This window comes from Ochotona princeps, chromosome 20 (assembly GCF_030435755.1).
Source record: "Ochotona princeps isolate mOchPri1 chromosome 20, mOchPri1.hap1, whole genome shotgun sequence".
Taxonomy (NCBI): domain Eukaryota; kingdom Metazoa; phylum Chordata; class Mammalia; order Lagomorpha; family Ochotonidae; genus Ochotona; species Ochotona princeps.
The window spans coordinates 29,777,479-29,799,246 of NC_080851.1; the positions used below are offsets into that span (position 1 = coordinate 29,777,479).

A 21,768-nucleotide genomic window follows, 5' to 3' on the forward strand; every position below is an offset into this window, starting at 1 on the left:
AATTAGATGGGCAGTTCACTTGTTTATCATACTAGATGCTGTCCCGATTGGCGTGGGACTCGTCTCTGCATGCTGTGCAGCATGGTCCTGTTACAATTCAAGGGCTGAATCTGGGTGAAAACCTCAATACAGCTTTCAAGTCAAAGCTTGTGTTCAAGGGTTTAACTAAGCAGTTTCAGAGTAGAGAGAACATAGTAGAATATGCATAGGCTGTATGTACAGCCTTTACCCCGTCTCTCTGAAAGGCGGAGTACGGAGAGGGAGTCTGAGTTTTTGCATCCACCATGTCACTCCCTAAAAGGCTAATATAATGGTCACAGCTTGGCAATAAAGCCAGAAGTTTCCTCTGGGTTTCCTGTGTGTATGTGGGGCCTAGGTGCTTAGACCATGCTCTGCTGCTTTCCAAGTCACATGAACAGGGAGCTGGGTCAGAAATGGAGCATATGAGACTTAAAACGGCACATTATCAGGGAGCTCGATTGAAAACGGAGCAGGTGAAACTTGAACTGTCACTCATATGGGATGCTGGTATTGTGGGGACAATGGCTTAATTTACTGTGCCACAACAGCCCCCGCTTCTTTATATCTTGATTATATAGTATCAGACAGAAAAATGATGGGTGCAGGAAATCTTGCTTTGCTTCTAGACCCTTCTATCTCACCAATACATTTCAGGAGAAGAGACTTCTCAGGACATTGATAGGGGCTGCTTTTGAAAACTTGATTTCTTTGGAGTTACATGTCCGTGGAAACAAATGCCAACAGGGAGAGGGTTTCCCCTTCCCTTTTGTCCCTTGTTCACTCCTGTCCACCTCTGTGGCCTTTTCTTAGTGGTATGCCAGGGATGATAGGAGAAGCCTCACTCCCAGCCCCACCAAGCCAAATAACCCGAGCATTTGGCTCTGCCCATGTTCATTTGTTTTTCCAGTACTCTCCAGGGAGGGTCTTAAGAACAGAGGAAAAGTATCTATTTCATTGGTGTTTCTTATTTATGAAAACAAACGTAAAGGCCAATATAATTTAGATTTGATGTTTCTTTTTTTCCCTTGATGGTGAAATTACATGTTCATGATAGAAAACTTGGAAAGTGACAAGGAAAGAAGAAAAAGTCTTTCTCCCAATGGCAATGCTGTTAGATGACTCATAGCTAAATGCATTCTTCAGCATAGTTGTGTCGTGGTGCATATATAATTTTATATCCTGCTGTGTTCTAAGCATTTTTCTATTTTTACAATTGAACTATAATTCACACACCATAAAATATATCCTCTTTGAAACATGTGATTTTGTGGCTTTTGGTATATTTACAAGATCAGAAACCATCACTGCCAGTTCCAGAATATTTTCATTATCCTCAGAAGTAGCCAGCCATTCAGGGTCACTGGTGTCTCTTCTGCAGCCTCCTCTTCGACCCCAGAAATTTTTCCTGTACTTTCTGTCCCTTTGGGTTCAACTTCTTTTGTGCATGTGGAATCATCTGACCTGTGTCTCTGCATCTGGCTGCTTCCACTGTGCATGGTTTGTCCAATGTACAGGCGTGTCTCGATCTTTTTCATCCCCGGATGCTAAGTAGTATTCCCCCAGGTACTGTGGATCCATTTATCAGTAGGTGACGTGGGGGCTGTCTTACTTATTTTTTATAATTTATATTTGAAAGGAAAATTTTACAAAGAGAAGGAGACAGAGAGGTCAGCTTTTCATCCTTTCTTTCACTCCCCAAATGGCTACAACAGCCAGAGCTGAGCTGATCTGAAGCTAGGGGCCAGGAGCCTTTTCCAGGATTCCCCCACAGGTACAGGGTCCCAAGGATTTGAACCATCCCTCACTGCTTTCCCAGGCCATTAAGCAGGAGCTGGATTGGAATTGGAGCAGCTGGAACACAAACCAGCGCCCACATGGGGTGCCAGTGTTAGCAGGTAGATAAGTTTGCTGCACCACCATGTTTGCCCCTGCTATATGTTTTATTATAACCATCACCCTGGCATGAGTGGAGAGTGTCACTGTGGTTTTTATTGACATCATCTTAAGGACTAACTGTGTTGAACATTCTTGCAGACATTTGCTCATTTTTTTTTAATTGCTGCTGGGGAAGTCTATTTAAATCCTTTACGCATTTCAAAAATGAGCTGTCTTGTGTAGCTGTCATGAATCCTAGGCCCAAGTCCCTCACCCACAGAATCAGTTTGCACGTATTTTCTGTGGATTGCCTTTTTACTTCCTTGAGAGAGTTCTTGGAAGGAAAAAGGCTTCACAATTTATTTGAAAGGCAGGATGACAGGGAGAGAGAAATGTTCCATCCATCGATTCAGTTTCCAAGTAGTCATAACAGCCAAGTGTGGGCCAGGCCAAAGCCAGGAGCCAGGGATTCCAGTCTGTGTGTGGCAGGAAGCCAAGCACTGAGGCTAACTGCTGCTGCTTCCTTCCCCAGGTATGTCAGCAGGAAGCTAGATTGGAAACGGGACAGCCTAGAACTCTGGCATTGCCATCAGTAGTTTAATCCTTTGTGCTGCAACATTGGCCCTTGGCTTTATACTTTTATCCTTTCAGAGTTTAATTGAATTATTTGAGTGTTAATCAAGACTGTTTCTTAGTCTGTTTATTAAGTTTTGTTTATTTGCGTGAAAGTCAAAGTAGCAAAGAGAGAAGGAGAGAGTTCACCTGCTAGTTCACTCCCCAAATGTCCACAGTAGCCAAGGCAGCACCAGGTTAAAACCTGGAGCCAGGAACCTCTTTGGACTTTCCCACATGAATTCAGGGGTACAGGGACTTGGCCATCCTATGCTGCCCTCCCAGGCACATTAGCAGGGAGTTGGATTGGAAGTATAGCCACTGGGCCTCGAACTGGTGCCTGTATTGGATGCCAGCACTGCATATGGCAGCTTTACGCAGTCTGCCACAGCAGTATGTGTAGATTTTGTTAGAAATACAGAGACAGGTGAACAGAGTTCTTATTGGTTCACTTCCCAAATGGCTGCAGTGGCCCCTTATGGGCCAGAGCTGGGAACTGGGAACTAGGCCAAGGCTCCTACATGGGTGGCAGGAACCCAGATATTTGAGCTGTCACCTACTACTTACCAGGCTCGGCATCAGTCGGAAGTGGAATTGGGGGAGAATGGGGAGCCGTTAGCGAGCTGTGTTCCCTTGGTCTGTTGCTGTCTGTAGTGGTGATTAAACAGAAATGAAATTAGTGAGTCAAAGGTTAGAAATGTTTGAGTTTCCTTTCTGTTTGTGAAATTGCTTTCTAGAAACTTTGTATCAAGTAACTCTCCTGCCTGCCAAGTCCAAGGCGTCTTTCAATGCCTCCTTTCAGTACTGCACATTGGCATTAGCAGTTTGTAATTGTGATTCATTTGGGCCTTTTGATGTCCTTTGCCCCTTGGCAATTGGCACAATTGTGTTTTTCCAAGTTTTTTTCTCCCACTCTAAAATGACTTTGACCAAATAATATATTTTCATGGTGTTTTTGATCTGTTTTGATTAAGTTCTAGAGACAGTGACAGAGAGTGAGTAAACACCTGTTTGCTGCTTTACTCTTGGCTGCTTGCCTTGGCCAGTACTGGACTGAGCTTGAAGCTGGGAGCTGAGAAGGAAGTCTGGTTTTGGCATGTGGGTGGAGGGACCCAGTTCTCTTAGCCACAACCCCTGTTGCCTCTGAAAGTCTTCATCAGCAGGAGGCTGGAGTCGGGGCCAGAGCTGGGCATGAAACCCAGTCCTCGGACATGGGGTGCAGGTTTCTTATGCGGCGGGCTGAGTGGTCGCTCGTCATGGTCTGGTATTCCTGACTGTGCTTGCTATTGGATAGGGGTTTGTGTTTCTTTAGCAGGTGACTGGAATGGTTCTGGGCTTTCTCTTTTCCCTTCTCTTAAGTATTCCCAGTGATATAAGGTCCTGTGCAATAAGAATAACTAAAATGCATCTGAAAGGCTAGTTCTTGTGGGAATCATTACTTTATTAATATTATTTGGAAGTGACAGACAGCTGAAGGGCAGGGAGAGACCAAACATTCCCTAAGTGATTGCAGTATCCCAGTCTGCACAGGTTGAAGCCAGTAGGTTGCAGCCCAGCTGCAGCCATTACAGCCGTTTGGGGAATCAACCAGCAGGTGGAAGATCTCTCTGTCTCTCCTCTCTGTAAATCTGCCTTTCTAATAAAAATTAAGAATAGAGATTCTGGTTAGAGAGTTGTGGAAATGTTGAATATATACATTGGGTGTGTGTTGTTTTGCCTTTCAAACAAGAATTCCTGAAAGAGACACTTGTGGCTAGGGTAGATGAGTTACAACTACAACCTTCTGGTGTCTGTGTTGTGGCATAGCACATTGAACTTCAGGAATGTGGTGCTGGCATCCCATTTGGGCTCTGGTTCTAGTCTCAGCTGCTCTGCTTCTGATACAGCTTACTGCTAATGGCCTGGAAAGCAGTGAAGGATCATCCAAGTGCTTGGGTCCCTAAACCATGTGGAAGACCTGGAAAAACCACCTGGCTCCTGGCTTAGGCCTCAGTGATTCACAGCCTAACCTTCATGGCCACCTGGGGATGAATGGATGGAAGACCTTTCTCTGTCTCTGCTCTGCTTTTGTAAATCTGCCTTTCCAATAAAAAATTAAAACAAATTTATTTTTATTGGAAAGGCAGATCAGATTTACAGAGAGAAAGAGAGACAGAGAGAAACCCCCAAACCTCAAGGGCTGGAGGTGAGCCAGTCAGGAGCCAGGAGCTTCTTCTGGGTCTCCCAAGCATGTGCAGGGCCCCAAGGCTTTGGGCCATCCTGTGCTGCTTTCGCAGGCCACAATCAGGGAGCTGGATGGGAAGTGGAACAGTCAGGACACAAACCAGTGACCGTGTGAGATCCCAGTGCTTGCAAGGTGAGGATTAACTATTGGGTCATTGCATTGTATCCTAAATTAAATCTTTTATATATACTTATAAAGGATTTTATTTGAAAGCCAGAGATAGAGGTCATCCATCTGTTAGTTCACCTCCCAGATGCTGCTGTCTTTAGGCTGGTCCAATGTACAGGTCAGGGTCTGGAACTGTCAGAATCTCCCATGTGGGTGGCAGGGCCTCAAGCACTTGAGCCATCATGGCCACCTTCCAGGTTGTTCTTTAGAAGTAGAGCTTTGGGGCCCGGCGGCGTGGCCTAGCGGCTAAAGTCCTCACCTTGAATGCCCCGGGATCCCATATGGGCGCCGGTTCTAATCCCAGCAGCTCCACTTCCCATCCAGCTCCCTGCTTGTGGCATGGGAAAGCAGTCGAGGACTGCCCAGAGCACTGGGACCCTGCACCCGCGTGGGAGACCTGGAAGAGGTTCCTGGCTCCTGGCTTTGGATCGGAGCAGCACCGGCCCACTGCAGCTCACTTGGGGAGTGAATCATCGGACAGAAGATCTTTCTCTCTGTCTCTTTTCTCTGTATATCTGACTTTGTAATAAAATGAATAAATCTTTAAAAAAAAAGCAGAGCTTTTACGTTGTGAAGAATACATGTTGTGCATTTATAAAAGATTCATTTACTTTGAGGAGTTACAGGGAAAGCCAGTGGAGGAAGGGAGACAGAGATCTTCCATCTACTGTTTCATCTACCAATGGCTGCAGTAATGCCTGGGCTGGGCCAAGTCGCAACCAAGAATTTGTTTTGTGTCTCACTTTGGGGTAGCAGGGGCCCAGGCAACTGGACCAGCTTCCACTACTTTCCCAGGTGAATTAGCATGGAGCTGGATTAGAAGTGGAGTAGCCAAGAAATGAACCAATGTCCATATGGGATGACTAAGTTGCTGACAGCAGATTTACTGACTACGTCACCACATCTCTTTGGGTGATGTTAGGTGAGGCTTTGAGTTTGGGTCTTTTTGTGTCCTTAGGACTCAACCCTAAAACAGGCAAGAGATTTAGGAGGACACCAGGCTGTCTTCCTGGAAAGTAAGAGGTACCGGAGTGTCCTGTGCCTGTGCTTGGTGCTGGGGCTAGAACAGTCATCAGAGCACTTGTCATGAGGCATAACCACCAGCAGGTGAGACAGGTGAAGTGCTCAGAAGAAAAACACTAAGCCTTATGATTTAATGCTAGCAGTAATTAGAGACGAGTGTTAATGCACCACTGCTGGCATTCAAATGGTTTACCGGATCAAGACTTAGCCATGAAAGCCTTGCTTCCACAAGTAGATATTACCTCATTTAAAAGGTGAAGCACATCCGTAGACACACCTTGTAAAGACTCCAAACGGACCTAGTAGACAAAAGCCTTCAACATACCAAAGAAGATGAAGCCTCCTAGAGAAATTACACAACATCTAAGAGGAAATTCTCTAACTTACTGGTTGTGTTTCTTAGTAGCTTACTGTGGCCTGGGCCAGAAAATGTTTTTATTTTTTAATTCTTTTTTAAGATTTGTTTATTTTTACTACAAAGTTAGATACATACAGAGAGGAGGAGAGACAGAGAGGAAGCTCTTCCGTCCGATGATTCACTCCCCAAGTGACCGCAACGGCCGGTGCTGCGCCGATTCGAAGCTAGGAGCCAGGAACTTCTTTCCAGGTCTCCCACGCGGGTGCAGGGTCCGAAAGCTTTGGGCCGTCCTGGTCTGCTTTCCCAGGCCACAAGCAGGGAGCTGGATGGGAAGTGGAGCTGCTGGGATTAGAACCGGTCGAGGACTTCAGCTGCTAAGCCACGCTGCCGGGCCCCAGAAAATGTTTTTAAAGGACAACCCTTCAAATTTTGCAATCAGGATGATGAGTTAGCTGTTGCCATAAATCCATAGAAGGTTATTTTGGTTTTCAAGGAAAGTTTGTCCCAGTTCTAGGACAAGTTGAAGGACAGCTGACTTTGCTTTACAGTGATGAGATACACACCTGTGCGTTATAATAAACTCCTAGATACTGTTTTCATAGCCTCGCCTTTAGCATGCACTCACTATGCAGTCATGTGACGACAGGAATGACAGTGCACACCAGCGCAAAGTGTCTGTTTTCCAAGCCGGGTACAGACTTAGACCTGCCGACCTGCTGTGTGCCTCCTGCCATCTGCGTGTTGATAACCATTGACGTTTGTCCTCACTTCAGGTCTCCAGGCAGACTCAAAAGCTGTCATCCATTTCTTGCTGGCCTGCCCTGAATCAGCTTATTCTACTGACCCATCCAAGGATGCAGGAAGTTCTTTGGAACGGAACATGTTCCATCGCTTCTTGGCCTTTTGGCCAAGATCAAGTGTAGGAACAAGTTCCAAACAAAGCTTGGGTTTCTTCAGTTGGGATGTGGCTGCGTGTCCTAGCAGATGAGGAGGAAGGTGCTGTCGTGGTGTTTGTGTAAGAAGCTGCTCTTCCTCCTGCACTTCCTGAGCCAGCCAGCTGTGGCTCTGAATGCTGTGTGCAGCCGCTGCTGCTGGTTCTTGGTTCAGCCAGGAGAGGAGATGAAAGCCGGGGCTCCAGGGATGGGTGGCACGGAGGAGCCAGCCATATGTTCCAAGGTTCTTCCTGCAGCCCAGAGCCCCCGGCTTCCTTTCTTCCAACCTACTCCCTTCTCTTTTTCATTGTAATGACTTAGTTGTAAAACATGTTCCTGCCCTGTTCATAACTTGGGAAACTGAAAAATGTTTAATTTTCTCTCCCCCACCTGATAGGTGCTGGATAGTTTACTAGTCCAGTATGGAGTGGTGGAGAGCTGTGAGCAAGGTACCTGTCTTCTGCATTGCTTTCAAATTGGGGAAAGGAAGGAGGTAGAAAGCAAACTAACTTGATTCTCTCCATTTTTCTCTTCCTCTAGTGAACACTGACTCGGAAACCGCGGTCGTAAATGTAACCTATTCCAGTAAGGACCAAGCTAGACAGTAAGCCGCTTGACTCTTCTTGTCTCTACGTTAATAACTAGATCAAGAACAGTAACTTGGGCTTTTGTGGATTCCTAAATTGGAGAAGGGCTGGTGAGCAGCCAGAAGACGGTTCATTTTGCAAATTTGGACTCTGCAGCTGAGCCTTTCCTTCTAAGTTTGAATGTCTAGTAAGACTCTGTGTGGGTTAAAGTTTTATTTCATTTTTTGTGTCTCGGGTGCCAGCTTTATAGTGATCTGGCATGAAGTTAATTGTACCCACTGTGTAAAAGAGCTCCGGACCTAGCTGGTGTTACCAGATTACATAAAGTCTCCCCCACTATCCCATTTTACTGGAATGACATGTACATTACTACTATTCCATCCAAAGCTGGTAAGTTGATCCTGCATTCACCCACCAACAGTGCTGAATGTTAAGTCTTGCTGCTAGCTGATTTCTCTTAGGATTGCTGCTATCATAAAGGGGTTTGCAAACATTGGGCCCCTGTCATTTGCTCTTAGACTGAGGACTTAAGTACACTGCCATGCATAGACAGGTTTGGTCATAGATGAAATGGCTTCTCCGAAGAAGAGATGAGTGTGTAGGCTCCAAGAAGCCATGCTTTGGGGAGCGAGAACGGGGATCCCATAAACACTGCTCTGAACAGTTCTCAGGCCAGGAGGTCAGTGGAGTGGCAGCTGACTCCACCAGCAGCAAGTGCCAAGCCTGACCAGTCCAGGCACCGGGGGGGCCAGAACAGACTGTGATCTGTGTGGGAAATTGAAGAGATATACCATACTGGCTGACCCTGAGCCCTCCGGCAAAGCAAGCTGCAAAAGTTGGCAATACAAATGGGGTGCCCACACTGCATGGCACTGTGGAAGAAACAGCACAACTGGAAAAAGAGAAGGACATTGACTTGGCACACACAGAACTTTATTTATTCACAAAATTCACTTTTTTTGAAAGGCAGATTTACAGAGGAAACAGAGCTACCATCCTCTGATTTACCCACTCCCCTCAAATGGCCATAATGTCCAGAGCTGAGTCGATCTGAAGCCAGGAGCCAGCACCTGCTTGCTGGTCTCCCACATGCATTCAGGAGCCCCAAGACTTGAGCCATACTCTACAGCTTTCCCAGGTCATAAGCAGAAAGCTGCATGGGAAGTGGAATAGCTGGGGCATAAGCTGGTGTCTGTATAGGATGCTGGCACTGGCAGACAGAGGATTAGTTTACTGTACCACGACGCCAGGACCCGGAACTTCATTCTTAAATTGGCAATGTTCTCTTGTAGCTCAGCCTGCCAGCATTGTCAGGAAGCTGGAGTCGGGAGCCACAGCTGGGGACCAAACCAGGTAGCTAGGATGTAGGAAGCAGACATCACCATCAGTGTATTAACCACTGGGCCAAGTTCCTGCCCCATTAAATTTTTGTTTTGTTTTGTTTTACCAGGTTATAGGAGATCTTGGTCATTATAGAAACTGTGGTATGAGTTGTAAAACAGATTTGGGCCCTGTGTGGTAACCTAGCAGCTAAAGTCCTTGTCTTATGTGCACCGGCATCCCGTATGGGCACTGTTGCTAATCCTGGCGGCCCTGCTTCCCATCCAGCTCCCTGGTTGTGGCCTGGAAAGGCATTGAAGACAGCCCAGGGCCTTGGTACCCTGCACCTGCGTGGGAGACCCAAAGGAGTCTTTGGGCTCCTGCCTTTAGATCAGCTAAGCTCCAGCCATTGTGGCCGCTTGGGGAGTGAGTCAGTGGATGGAAGAACTTCCTCTCTCTCTTTCCTCCTCTCTGTATATCTGACTTTGAAATAAAAAATAAATCTTAAAAAATTATATTCATGGGCCCGGCGGCATGGCCTGGTGGCTAAGGTCCTCACCTTGAATGCGCAGGGATCCCATATGGTCGCTGGTTCTAATCCCGGCAGCTCCACTTCCTCTCCATCTCTCCGCCTCTCTGTATATCTGACTTTGTAATAAAAATAAAAAAAATCTTAAAAAAATTATATTCATGCAACACATTTTTTTTTTTAAGATTTATTTATTTTTATTACAAAGTCAGATATACAGAGAGGAGGAGAGACAGAGAGCAAGATCTTCTGTCTGATGATTCACTCCCCAAGTGAGCCGCAACGGCCGGTGCGCGCCGATCTGAGGCCAGGAGCCAGGAGCTGTTCCTGGTCTCCCACGCTGCTGCAGGGTCCCAAAGCTTTGGGCTGTCCTCGACTGCTTTCCCAGGCCACAAGCAGGGAGCTGGATGGGAAGTGGAGCTGCCGGGATTAGAACCGGTGCCCATATGGGATCCCAGGGCGTTCAAGGCGAGGACTTTAGCCACTAGGCCACGCTGCCGCTGGGCCCATGCTGCACATTTTTTTCACCCATATCACAGAAAGAGGAAAAATAAGACATTTTAATCTCCTATACCCTGAAATTAGGGTGTGAAAATGGGAGTAGTGAGAAAGCAGTGATTTCCGTGATTTTGTAGTCTATACTAAATACATAATAGATATAAGTCTTTACTGATAGAAAGTGAGGAATGATGAACTTAAGGGTGTTTGGAAATTGTCAGAGGCCTGTCCTAATTGCTTTTTTTGAAAACTCATGTGAGGCTTGATAAAAGGGACAAATACTCAGTTTAATAAAATGAGGGACTGCATGTGGGAGACACAGCCTGGCTAGCTTTGAGGGGGACAAGATAAAGTTTAGTACCAACCAGGGAATTGCCATTAGGGCCCTAATCTTTAGTAAACATAAGTCATTAGATATACAGCCATGAGAGGTCGAAACAGTGAAGACAAAAGCAGTGCTGAAAATCGCAGTAATGTCCAAAAAACAAAAGAAAAACAACCTTCCCACAGTGATTGTTATAGACTTAAGAGCATTGCTGATCCTGGACCAAGTGCAGTGTCAAGGTAGAATGGTTGTTACAAGTTATGTAAAGCAGGTAAATTAGAAAACTAAGCAAATAGGCTACAAATTTCGTGTTAGGGAAGAAGGGTAACTAATCTCAGTGGAGGTGGTGGAGATGGTGGTGAATCTGGCCGCCCTGATGTGCAACCTGTCTACTCTGAGCTTTGAGTTTTCCTCAGCTACAAAATGAGTGTTGGAAAGACACAAATAGGCCAACTATGTGGCTCAGCAAGTCATGCTGTCACCTGCAACATTAGCATCCCATGTGAACACCAGTTTGAGTCCTGGCTGATTCAGGTCCCTGCTGATGAGCTTGGGTCAGAAATTGAAAGATGACCCAAGTCCTTGGACTCCCACACCCCCATGTAGGAAACCTGGATGAAGTTCCAAATTCCTGGTTTGGCCTGGCCCAACTATGGCTGTTGCAGCCATTTGGGAGATGAACAAGTGAATGGAAAATCTACTCCTCTCTGTAGCTCTGCCTTGCAAAATAAATCAGTCTCTTAAGCATATGTGTGCTTATTTGGACATACTTGGAGAAGCTAACTTTACCTAAAGGCATGGCACATGGGCCTCCAGGAAGTGACCCTGGTTCAACCTATTCGTTACCTTTTGTTTTGGGGGTACCTTGAAGTGGAGCAGGCTACTTCCTCCAAGACTCGGCCCACTGAGCCCAGCAGGTTCTTCTCCATGACCACCTGCTGCCTGCTCTGAAGTTGTTTCACTTGTCCACATCTTTTTGTGACCACCCAGAGCTCACATCTTAGGGCTGAGGGCTGACTGCATGGGTCTGCTCAGCCAACCTCTCTTCTCCCAGTTCCTGCTGCCTGGACATGGGCCTGTGCAGGTGAGCATAGAACTGCGAGATGGAGGGGATTGTTTCAGGGCCCAGTTGCATTGGATGGACTCTGCTGCCATCTCTGAAGTAGGAATAAGTCAGTCCTTCACTCAGGAGACTGCTGGAAACTAGGCTGGTGCCTCTAAAACTTTGACTATCAGAGCTCAGAAATCTGTTGTTAGGCATTTCCCCAGTATGCCTCGTTGTTGCTGAAATACCTTGTTCTTCTGGGTCTGGGAAGACAGGGACCTAGTTCAGAGATGCATTCTGTGGTCTCTTTCTCTTACTTTTGATTCCACAAAGACCTCCTCAGGCACAGCTGTCTCTAAGACACAGTATTATGTGGAAATTCCTGCCACCTTGTGGCTAAGAAAGATCAGAGGGTCACAGCACACATGGGATAGGAAATAACTTGCAGCATTTTGATTGAAGCGAAGATCTCAAGCTGCTAAATTGCTGAAATCATGAAACCAATAAGAGTAGTAAAAGGTTAAGGTCCTTCAATATAGGAGTCTGATGCAGCTGCCTTTTTTCTTTTGGATCCAGACAGGTTGAAGTCTGGCTTACCCTTGTCCTTTGTGTGGGAGGATTTGTCCTGTGCGACAAGGAAATGAAAGTATAGACACTGAGTTCTTAGCCTTACTTTTGTCTAGTATCCTTCTTTATTTTCTCATTTATTTAAAAGGCAGAGTTAGAGAGCATGCAAATATTTCCAACCACTGACTCACTACCCGCATGGCTGCAATGGCCAGAACTGGACCAGGTCAAAGCTTGTAGCTTCTTCTAGGTTCTAGGTGGGTGCAGGGACCAAAGCACTTGGCCATCTTCTGCTGCTTTTCTTAGGTGGATTGGCAGCGTGCTGGGTTGGAAGTGATGCAGCCTTTCGTACACATTCCTTCAAGAAAAGAAGGGAAGGGAAGCAAAGAGCAATGTATCCCAAAAATTCCTGGAAAATGAAGTCAAAAGACGTGCATTTTGATGCACTAGAAATGGCAATTCTTAAAAATATGTGTTTCCACAAACTGTGGGGCCCCTTGTGTGAGGTTCTGTCATAGGTGCTTTGGGAAGACAATGTATGGTCTATGCCTGAAGTTCCTGAGGAGCCTGACACAGACCACGGGGTGAAGGCAGACACAGGGCAGCGTACGCCGCACTCCCAGTTAGCCGTTCAGAGAGGGGACTGCACCCCTGCCCACCTGTTTGTCCACATGAAGAGGGCAGGTCTGGTAGCAGAGGTGGCTGTGGTGAGTGACCATGTGGGAAGTACGTGGCAGATCTGTGGTGATAGAGAGGCTTCTGGCTGCATTTGTATTTTGCCCATCTGGGATTTGTTGCTGCAGGAGCTCACTGGAGTGAGTGCTAAGGAGTGCAGGACTGTGAGGCAAACAGGGCATTGCAGAGCTGAGAGGATGGAATCGTGGAACCTGAGAATGGCAGCATGCAGTGCTGGCTGCTGCTCTACACCTGCCTTCCACCTCCATCCTCTCAGACCCTTCTTGGTTCTGGGACCTATTTTCCTCTTCCCTACCTTCCTCCCCCAATCACAGTGAAGAACTGAAAATCAGTTTCCCGATAAGGACAGTAGTGTCTAAGTGGGAACACCATGGTGAGTACCTGAGTTGGGGGTGGTGAAGGTGTTACTGGCTATCAGATGCCTGATCTCATTTTCCTGCCTAGATTTTTCCCTGTTGGAGAAAGTGGATATTGTGTACCGGGGGTTAGGAGGGTGTCGAAGTTTGTCATATCATTACCAAGTTGTTGACTATTTTTTTTTAAAGGTTAAATTTTAATTTTTTAAAAAAGTATTATTTTTTTGAAAGGCAGAGTTACCTTCCATCTACTGGTTCACTCCTCAACGGGCTACAGCAGCCAGGGCTGGCCCATACCAAAGCCAGGAGCTTCTTAATGTTCTCCCATGCAGGTGCTAGGCCCAAGGACTTGAGCTATCTTCCATTGCTTTCCCAGGAGCATTTGCACGGAGTTGGGTCAGAAGTGGAGTAGTCGGAACGTGAACCAGCATCCATATGGTATGCTGGTGACAGAGGTTACCGCTCTACCCAGTACACCACAATGCCTTCCCAAAATTTTAATTTTTAAGACTTCTTTGAAAGGGGGAGAGGGCGAGAGATCTTCCGTCTGTTGGTTCACTGTGCCAGGTAAAGGCCAGAAGTTTGGATCTCCATCGGGGTTTCCCACATGGGTGACTGGGACCATGTACTTGAGCCATCACCTACTGCCTCCAGGTTGTGCACTGGCAGGAAGCTGGGTCAGAATCAGAGCTGAGCAAGAAACCCAGGCACTCTGACATGGATGCAAACATCCCAGATAGTGTCTTTCTACCTGTACCAAGTGACAAGTTGGCCATTTTCATTATTTGGCCATTTTCGTAATTGTCAGGTTCATTTGGAAATCTTTAAAAGTACAACTCGAAGTTTGTTTTAAAGTTGTACCCAAAAAGACTGAATGGGAACAGAAGTAAATAAGCATCATCATCTTTGTTTACACCACTCTCTAGTCTCGTTAATTTTAACTACTCAAACAATAGAAAGTTTGATTAGTAAAGTGACAACTTGGGATGGGAAAGAGGTATAACCACAAAACTGATGCCACATTTGTTCTTCCACACTGTAAGTAACCACGTGCAGACAACTTCTCTCTTCGGTGTATAATTCTTTTGTATTTGAAACTGCACCTGCTCAGCAGCTGAGGGAGTCTAGAAATGATGGATGCGTATCATGGTGCTTTGTTATTGATTTCAAATCAGGGTACAGTTAGCAGCTTATGATTTTTAGGGGCTAAAGACAAGGCTTTCTCTTGAAGTTGAACCAGAAACAACTTCTTATGTCCCTCTGACTTTGTGATGTGTGCAGACGTGTGGGTGCCGAGGAGGTTCAGCATTCAGGCCCCACCAATTGCCACTGCAGTTACTCATGAGCCAGTGTTGCAGGACTCCATCTCAGCAACCTCGTATCTTTGACTTCAAGGATTTGAGTTCCTCACCCTCATCTTCTGGGTTAATGTTACTACCTGATGGATGGGAGTGGAGTCATGGTGTAGCAGGCTACATATCTGTGTGCAGTGCTGGCATCCAATGTGTGTGCTGATTCAAGTCCTGGCTGTTCCACTTCCCATCTGACTGCTCCTTGCCTATGGCCTGGGGAGGTTGTGGAGGATGGCCCAAGTCCTTGGGTCTCTGCACCCACATGGGATTCCTGAAAGAAGCTCTAGGCTCATGGCTTAGAATTAGCCTAGCTTCAACCATTGCAACCGTTTGGAATTTGGGGAGTGAGCCAGCAAATGCAGGATTCTCATACTCTCTCTCCTCCCCCCAACTCTTTCAAATTTATGTATAATATATAAAAATTTCTATGAATGTTAAATATAAATAAATATGAGTTTATGTAAAATATGCATATATTTCTAAATTATCTGCCTGGTAGTTGGGAGAAAGTTGTTTCCAGCTGTAGCAGTGCTGTGTTGTGTTGCCAGTGCTCTGGTACGCTGAGGCCCTTCTGTGGTTCATCTCACTGCAGTTTTCTCCATTCTCCCTCATGAGCTGGAGTCTGGCTGCATCAGAAGTGTCCTCCAGGGAAGGTTGCTTGGTACTACAGTGCAACCAGTGAGAGGATGCGGGTTGATGGTGCACCCCAGGCAAAAGGGCTGCTTTGCTGGCTGTATGTGCCCAACTGGTTGACCTTGGCGCCGACAGTCTGTAAGCCAGCTGGTGGTGCCACAGACCTGTTAGTGGGCGCTGGCTCTGGTGTTGAACAGATACAAGGAAGCCCGGAAGCGTGTTGCCTGTGCAGGTAGCTGTCACCGGCCTCCTGCTCTCCTGCCATTAACATTAGAGTCCACCTTGAGTGCTGCCCACTTCTGAGACCCATCTAATTAAAGGCAGATACCATTTGGATGAGTTGGAGGAGAGAGAAAAGGTGTCAGCCAGCAGAGATTACACAGAATGTGTCCTTAGGTGTACTTTTCAAATAGGTGACATAAATCCACAGAGTTACTAATTTAGGGGAAGTGTGATTGATGGCCACCAGGAAACTTGGGGGGCACTGGTACATCCTGGTCTGGGGACACTGGCATGTCCTAGTCCTAGCTCTTAGCATAGGTACCTTGTGAAAAATCATTGACTGCCTAGTGAAGGTCTTGGATACTTTCCGTAACACATATATATGTGTGTGTGTGTGTGTGTGTGTGTGTGTGTGTGTATTATATTTTATTTTAATTTATTTTTTAAGATTTATTTTATTTTGATTACAAAGTCAGATATACTGAGAGGAGGAGAGATAGAGAGGAAGTGGAGCTGCCGGGATTAGAACCAGCGGCCATATGGGATCAAGGCGAGGACCTTAGCCACTAGGCCACGCCGCCGAGCCCCCCTAACATATATTGTAATGAAGCTGAGGAAGTAGGATAGGCAGCAAAACTGTCCCCCAGAAGATCGGTACTGTAACGGGTGGTTAGAAAACAAATGCCCTCCTCCTGGTTTGATTCTTTGCCACCCCGTCCTTTCTGCCCTGGATCTCGTCATGAACTCCACAAGGCTCAGGGCCACTGACTTCTTGGGGACTGACTGCCCTGAGAGATGGTCTGACCTGAGTGGGTTAGAGAACTGCTGGTCAGGTCCTGGATGTTTTACACACTCACAGAAGCATTTCTGTTGTTTCACGTCTGTATTAACTTATTGTTTGTCTTATCCTGGAGGAGCCTGTGTATACAGTGAGGGTTCTGTATACTTCTAATGTATTTTCTGTTGTGCTTTGGAAAGACCATAGCCTGGATAGGACAGCCGCTTCACTTGGCTCCTGCTATTGGGACTGTTTCTAAGCTGTTCCTGACCTCCTGGGTTAAACACAATCAAGACTATGACACAATGTGATGAGGGTTTTAAAAGGATTGATTCATTTAAAAGGCAGAATTAGAGAAAGAGACCAAGGTATTTTATCCACTGCTTTACTCCCAGAGCAACCAGGGCTGTCCATGCCAAAGCCAGAGGTTTTGTCCTGGTCTCATGCGTGGATACAGGGGACCGGCACATGGGTCATTCTCCACTGCTTTCCACACAGTAATGCAGGGAACTAGATAGAAAGTGGAGTAGCCAGGGCATGAACTGGCATCCCATGTGGGATGCTGGCACTACAGGTGTAGGCTTACCTGATCCCAGTGGAACAAATTTTTATTTTATTATTTCTTTGTAAATGGAAAATATATTCCATTTACCTGCCTCTCCCCTCTACCCCCCATCACCACTTGCCTCTGAGTGGGCCTTGAAGGAAAAGCGGGGTGTTTGGCTGGAAGGGCTGTATTTACTGCTAGGGGAGGGACTTTGTTGAGAAGTTTCAGAGCCAGTAACCCTGAGTGGAGGGGCTGGGTGTTCACTTTGCTAGGAGGTTTGTCAAACGGCTCAGCTTCTCTTCCCTCCTCCTGCTCTGTCGCATTCCAGAGCCCTGGACAAACTGAACGGGTTCCAGCTGGAGAACTTCACCTTGAAAGTCGCCTACATCCCTGATGAGATGGCCGCCCCACAGAACCTGTTGCAGCAGCCACGAGGCCGCCGGGGGCTTGGGCAGCGGGGTTCGTCCAGACAGGGCTCGCCGGGATCACCAGCCAAACAGAAGCCCTGCGACCTGCCTTTGCGCCTGCTGGTGCCCACCCAGTTTGTCGGAGCTATCATAGGGAAGGAGGGCGCCACCATCCGGAACATCACCAAGCAGACACAGTCCAAGTGAGTTTGACGCCTGTGCGCCTGGTCAGTGAGAGAGCAGCAGATACACCCAAAGACAGCTTCCAGATTGTCTTCCACCCCACACCTCCCACTTCACAGGCCCTCTGGGCTCCATCCTTCATCCATAACCTCAGCATGCAAGCGGTTTTGTCAGTAAGAATCACTCACTGGGTGGTGCAACTTGATCCTGTGAGTAAAGCTGTGCAGTCAGAACAGCCATTTTCATAGGACAATGTCGGGTATCTTTGATTGGCAGGTTTTAAAGGACTGGAAGTTTGAAGCCACCTTCCTAGGCATGGAAGTCAGAAATTGTTTACTCCCAAAGCCCCAGTGGTGAGCTCTCAGATTAGTCCTAGGAGGGTGAGGACTCTGAATTGTGTTGGAAGCCCTCTGTGGATAGAAAGGCAATTTGGAGAAGCTCTTGAAAAGTGGAGTTCAACGTTTACCTTCATGCAGACTTTTTGTTTTGTTTCTGTGTGTTTTAAATAAGAGGAGGCAGGTGGACAGAACATGCAGCTGCAAGCATGTGTCACTCAGACGACTGGGCGGGTCCAGAAGCAGGAGTCCAGAACTGCTGCTTTTTTTTTTTTTTAAAGATTTATTATATTTTTATTGAAAAGTCAGATATACAGAGAGGAGGAGAGACAGAGAAGAAAATCTCCCATCCATTGAGTCACTCCCCAAGTGGCCGCAATGGCCAGAACTGAACCGATCAAGAGTCTCCAATGGGTCTCCCCTGTGGGTGCAGGGTCCCAAGGCTTTGGGCCGTTCTCGACTGCTTTCCCGGCCCACAGTCAGGGAGCTGGATGGGAAGCTGGACAGCTGGGATTAGAAGCGGCGCCCATATGGGATCCCAGTACATGCAAGGCGAGGACTTTAGCCTCTAGGCTATTGCACCTGGCCCAAGTCCAGAGCTGCTTCTGAATATCCCACCTGGATGGCTGGTTCCTAGTACTTGGGCCATTGTCTTTTCTCTCCCATGTACATTAACAGGAAGCCAGAACTTCATTCAGACATTCTGATTGAGATGCAGGTGATCCGAGTGACAGCTTAACCGACTGGCCCATAATACCAGCCCCTCATGGAGAACGTTTTTAAAATCCATGTGCAGTTTTTCTGTAATGTGTATGTTCCATGAAACTTGTCCCCAACCATGCATGGATTCCAATTCTCTTTGCACCAAAATAACCTTTTAATTCCATTGTCTACTCGTTACATTAAAAATAAAAAGTTTTTATTTATTTGAAATTCAGAGGAAGAAATAGAGATTATCCACCTGCTAGTTCAGTTCCCAAATGGCCTCAGTGTCCAGAGCTGGGCTTGTGTGAAGCCAGGTACTAGGAGCTTCTTGCAGGTCTCCTGTGTGGGTGCAGGGATCCAAGTGCTTAATCCATCTTCCCATACTTTCCCGGACAGATTAACAGGGGGCTGGATCAGAAGTGGGGCAGCTACGACTCAAGCCAGAACTTGGTGTTCTGGCACTGGAGGTGACAGCTTTATTTGCTACGTCACAGCACTGGCCCTGCTGATAACTTTTTTTTTTTTTTTTAAGATTTGTTTGTTTTTATTGGAAAGGCAGATTTACAGAGAGAAGGAGGTACAGAGAGAAAGATCTTCTGTCCACTGGTTCACTCCCCAAGGGACTGCAATGGTCAGAGCGGAGCCAATCTGAAGTCAGGAGCCAAAAACTTCTTCCATTTCTCCACACAGTGCAGGGTGTCAAGGCTTTGGTCTATCCTCTGCTGCTTTCCCTGGCCACAAGCATGGAGTTGGATGGGAAGCGTAGCAAATGGGACATGAATTGGCACCCGTATGGGATCCTGGAATGTGCAAAGCAAAGATTTAGCCATTGAGCCATCCTTCTGGACCCTCCCTCTTATAACTTTTTGAAGCCGGTTCCTATATAGTTCCTCACATTGGAAGTGCCAGTACAGTGTTACATGTTAGTGGTTTTGTTTTCTAAACCATACTGTTGGTCAGCATTTGGATATTTTGACCCAGAACAGCTTAAGGATGAACTTCTCCCTGCCCCCAGCTCTGTCAAGTGCCACCAGGCACAGCAGTTGCCTCTTTTAGCCTCTCTTCCTGCACACTGTGGGTGTAAGAAATGAGCGTGTGCACACTGTGGGTGTGTGACTTGGCCTTTGGCATTGAGTGGGGACAGATTCACTCTGTGTGACCCAAGTAGTCTGTGTAGTCTTCTTTTGTAGGCCTGCAGCGCTATGCCTTGCTCATGTGTTCACTCCAGCAGGCATAAGTGGATTTTGCACTCATTCCAGGCAGCATGCCCGTGTCGAACCAGCTGCCTCCTGTCTTGTGTAGTAGGTTATGTGCCCGTTTCCCGTATGGTGACATCCGATCCTGCAGGTGCTGCTCACCTGGGAGCAGTTAGTGATGCTGTCCTGAGCTCCACCCTCCTTCCCTCTATCAGCAGAGAATTGCAGTCAGGGCTGCTCCTTGCTGGACCCACTGTGACCTGGAGGAGCTGCCTGTGTGCTTGGCCTTCCTTGTCGGGCAGCCCATGAGCTGTCCCTCCCTCCTTCTCCAGCAGCTCATCTCCTTGCTGAACAGGAGGGAATGACACCAGTGATGGATTTGTAAAACCCTCTCGGGGGAGGGTTTGTTAACTCTTGTCCCTGAAGCTAGGCTTTCTCAGAACTCTGTTCCTGGAGTGGTCTCGGAGGGCCACAGCAGTTGGCCTTGCTCCCAGAGGGATTCGGAGTTTCCTGTCCTGTGCACAGCTCGGAGGACTGGCCCATTGTATTCCCAGAAGCTGGTGGCTGCCAAGAAGATTCCTCAAATTGGCGCATTGTTGTCTGAGATGCTAATTTTTAAAAATTTATCTTATTTGAAAGAGAAATCTTCTGTCTGCTGGTTCGCTCCCAAGATGGTCACATGGCTAGAAGTGGGCCAGAGCCAAACCAGGAACTCTGATTTCTCTCACGTGATTGGCAGTAGCTCAAGTGCTTGAGCCATCTGCTGCTTCTTACTCCAGGCAAATCAGTAGGAAGCTGGATGGGCATGGAATGGCTTGGCCTTGAACTGAGGTGCTCCTGGGCTGCTGGCATTGCAGAGAACAACTTAACTGGCTGCTCCACAACAGTGCCCCCTCCCCCCAAAGACACAGTTTTTTGATAAGCTGTTTCTAGATATCTCTTGTTTTTTCATTTTTACATTGTCTTTATCTACAGATTTTGCATAGTTATATCTTCAGGTTTGAGCAGCTCCCTCAGGAACGTGAACTGTAGACCTGGATTTTATTGACACGATGAAATGATTGTTCTCACAACATGATTTGCCTTGCCCCTTATCTCACAGCATTTAGCCAGAGGGATGCTCTGGGTACTTGACTTAACCAACACACATAGTTTGGATGATTGATGCTTTTGGGCTGCTGAAGGAGCAGCCAACTTACTTGGTGTATTTATTTCTAAGAGTACAGAAACATCAAGGTCCATGCAGTGCACCCTACACAGTGGCCATTATTAGATTGGGTTCCTCCTCTCTGCTGACACACGTGACTTTTGTAAAAGCTGTCATGGTGTGGAGATCATTTGTTTCACGTAAGGTCAAGGGCCTCTGAGCACCTGTAATTTCACCACATTTAAAAAATCGGCAGTGTGATGTGGACACACTGCTCTTTGACAGGCATTTTTAAGCTCCTCTGTATTGTTTTCAGTCACTAGTGTAGTGTGAACAGCAGAGCCAACATTCTTGTGCCGGTGGCTCTCCACCAAGGACAGTTCCAGCCCAAGGATGGCGGACTGTGTCTGGGGACTCTCATGGTGTCACAGCCAGCTGAAGGACCAGAGATGCTTTTGGACATACTTCCATGCAGGGCAACTCATGCCCCACAAAGAATCCAGGCTCGAGAGTCCGGAGTTAAGGCCAAACAACAGCGCCTCAACTCAGATGAGACTCTGCTCGTGTCTGTAGGCGGTGCTATAGGAATTCTTGTCTCTGACGGGCTAGGCCTACCAGCCTGCTCTCTGCTGCCACCAGAAGTGCATGTACCCCATGGCCCACCTTCCCACCAGATGTTTCATTCGATGTGGAAACATCCACAGGTCTGGAAGAAAATGACGTCTTGTTAGAATTGTATGAGTAGCATTTCCCGGCTTTTTGCTTTAGTTCACAAAATTGCCATCTTTGTGAGTTTTGTTGTTGTCACTATCGCAAGCTTTCTTGTGTCAAGAACATAGAACGTAGGAAGGGCCTGGCCATGGGACAGCAGATAAGTGAAGACAGTTCCTGGGCACCTGGCAGCCACACCTGTGGAGTCACTAGTCATGGCTGACCTGGGGCTGGGGTCCTGTCCCTACTCTCAGCGGCACTCCAGTCCTCAGTTGTTCTAGAGCAGAGGAAAGCTTCTGTCAGAACCCATGTTGCTGGACACAAGGTGCTCATCGCATGGCATCTGACAGGAAGCTGTTAGCTCAGACTGCTGGCAGGAGTGAAGGGGCAGTGTGAAAGCCTGCCTCTGCGGCGTC

The 21,768-nt window shown here is 47.1% G+C and overlaps 1 protein-coding gene across 2 annotated transcripts in view; it reads left to right on the forward strand.

Moving 5' to 3' along the window:
• Positions 1–21,768, forward strand: part of IGF2BP3 (insulin like growth factor 2 mRNA binding protein 3) — a 107,284-nt gene that overhangs the window by 64,724 nt on the left and 20,792 nt on the right. For both annotated transcript variants that reach the window (XM_004582444.2, XM_058678198.1), the window contains exons 4-6: positions 7,611–7,662; positions 7,754–7,817; positions 16,997–17,278. In XM_004582444.2, the coding sequence (XP_004582501.1) occupies positions 7,611–7,662; positions 7,754–7,817; positions 16,997–17,278 (398 nt within the window). The remainder of the gene's footprint in view (positions 1–7,610; positions 7,663–7,753; positions 7,818–16,996; positions 17,279–21,768) is intronic.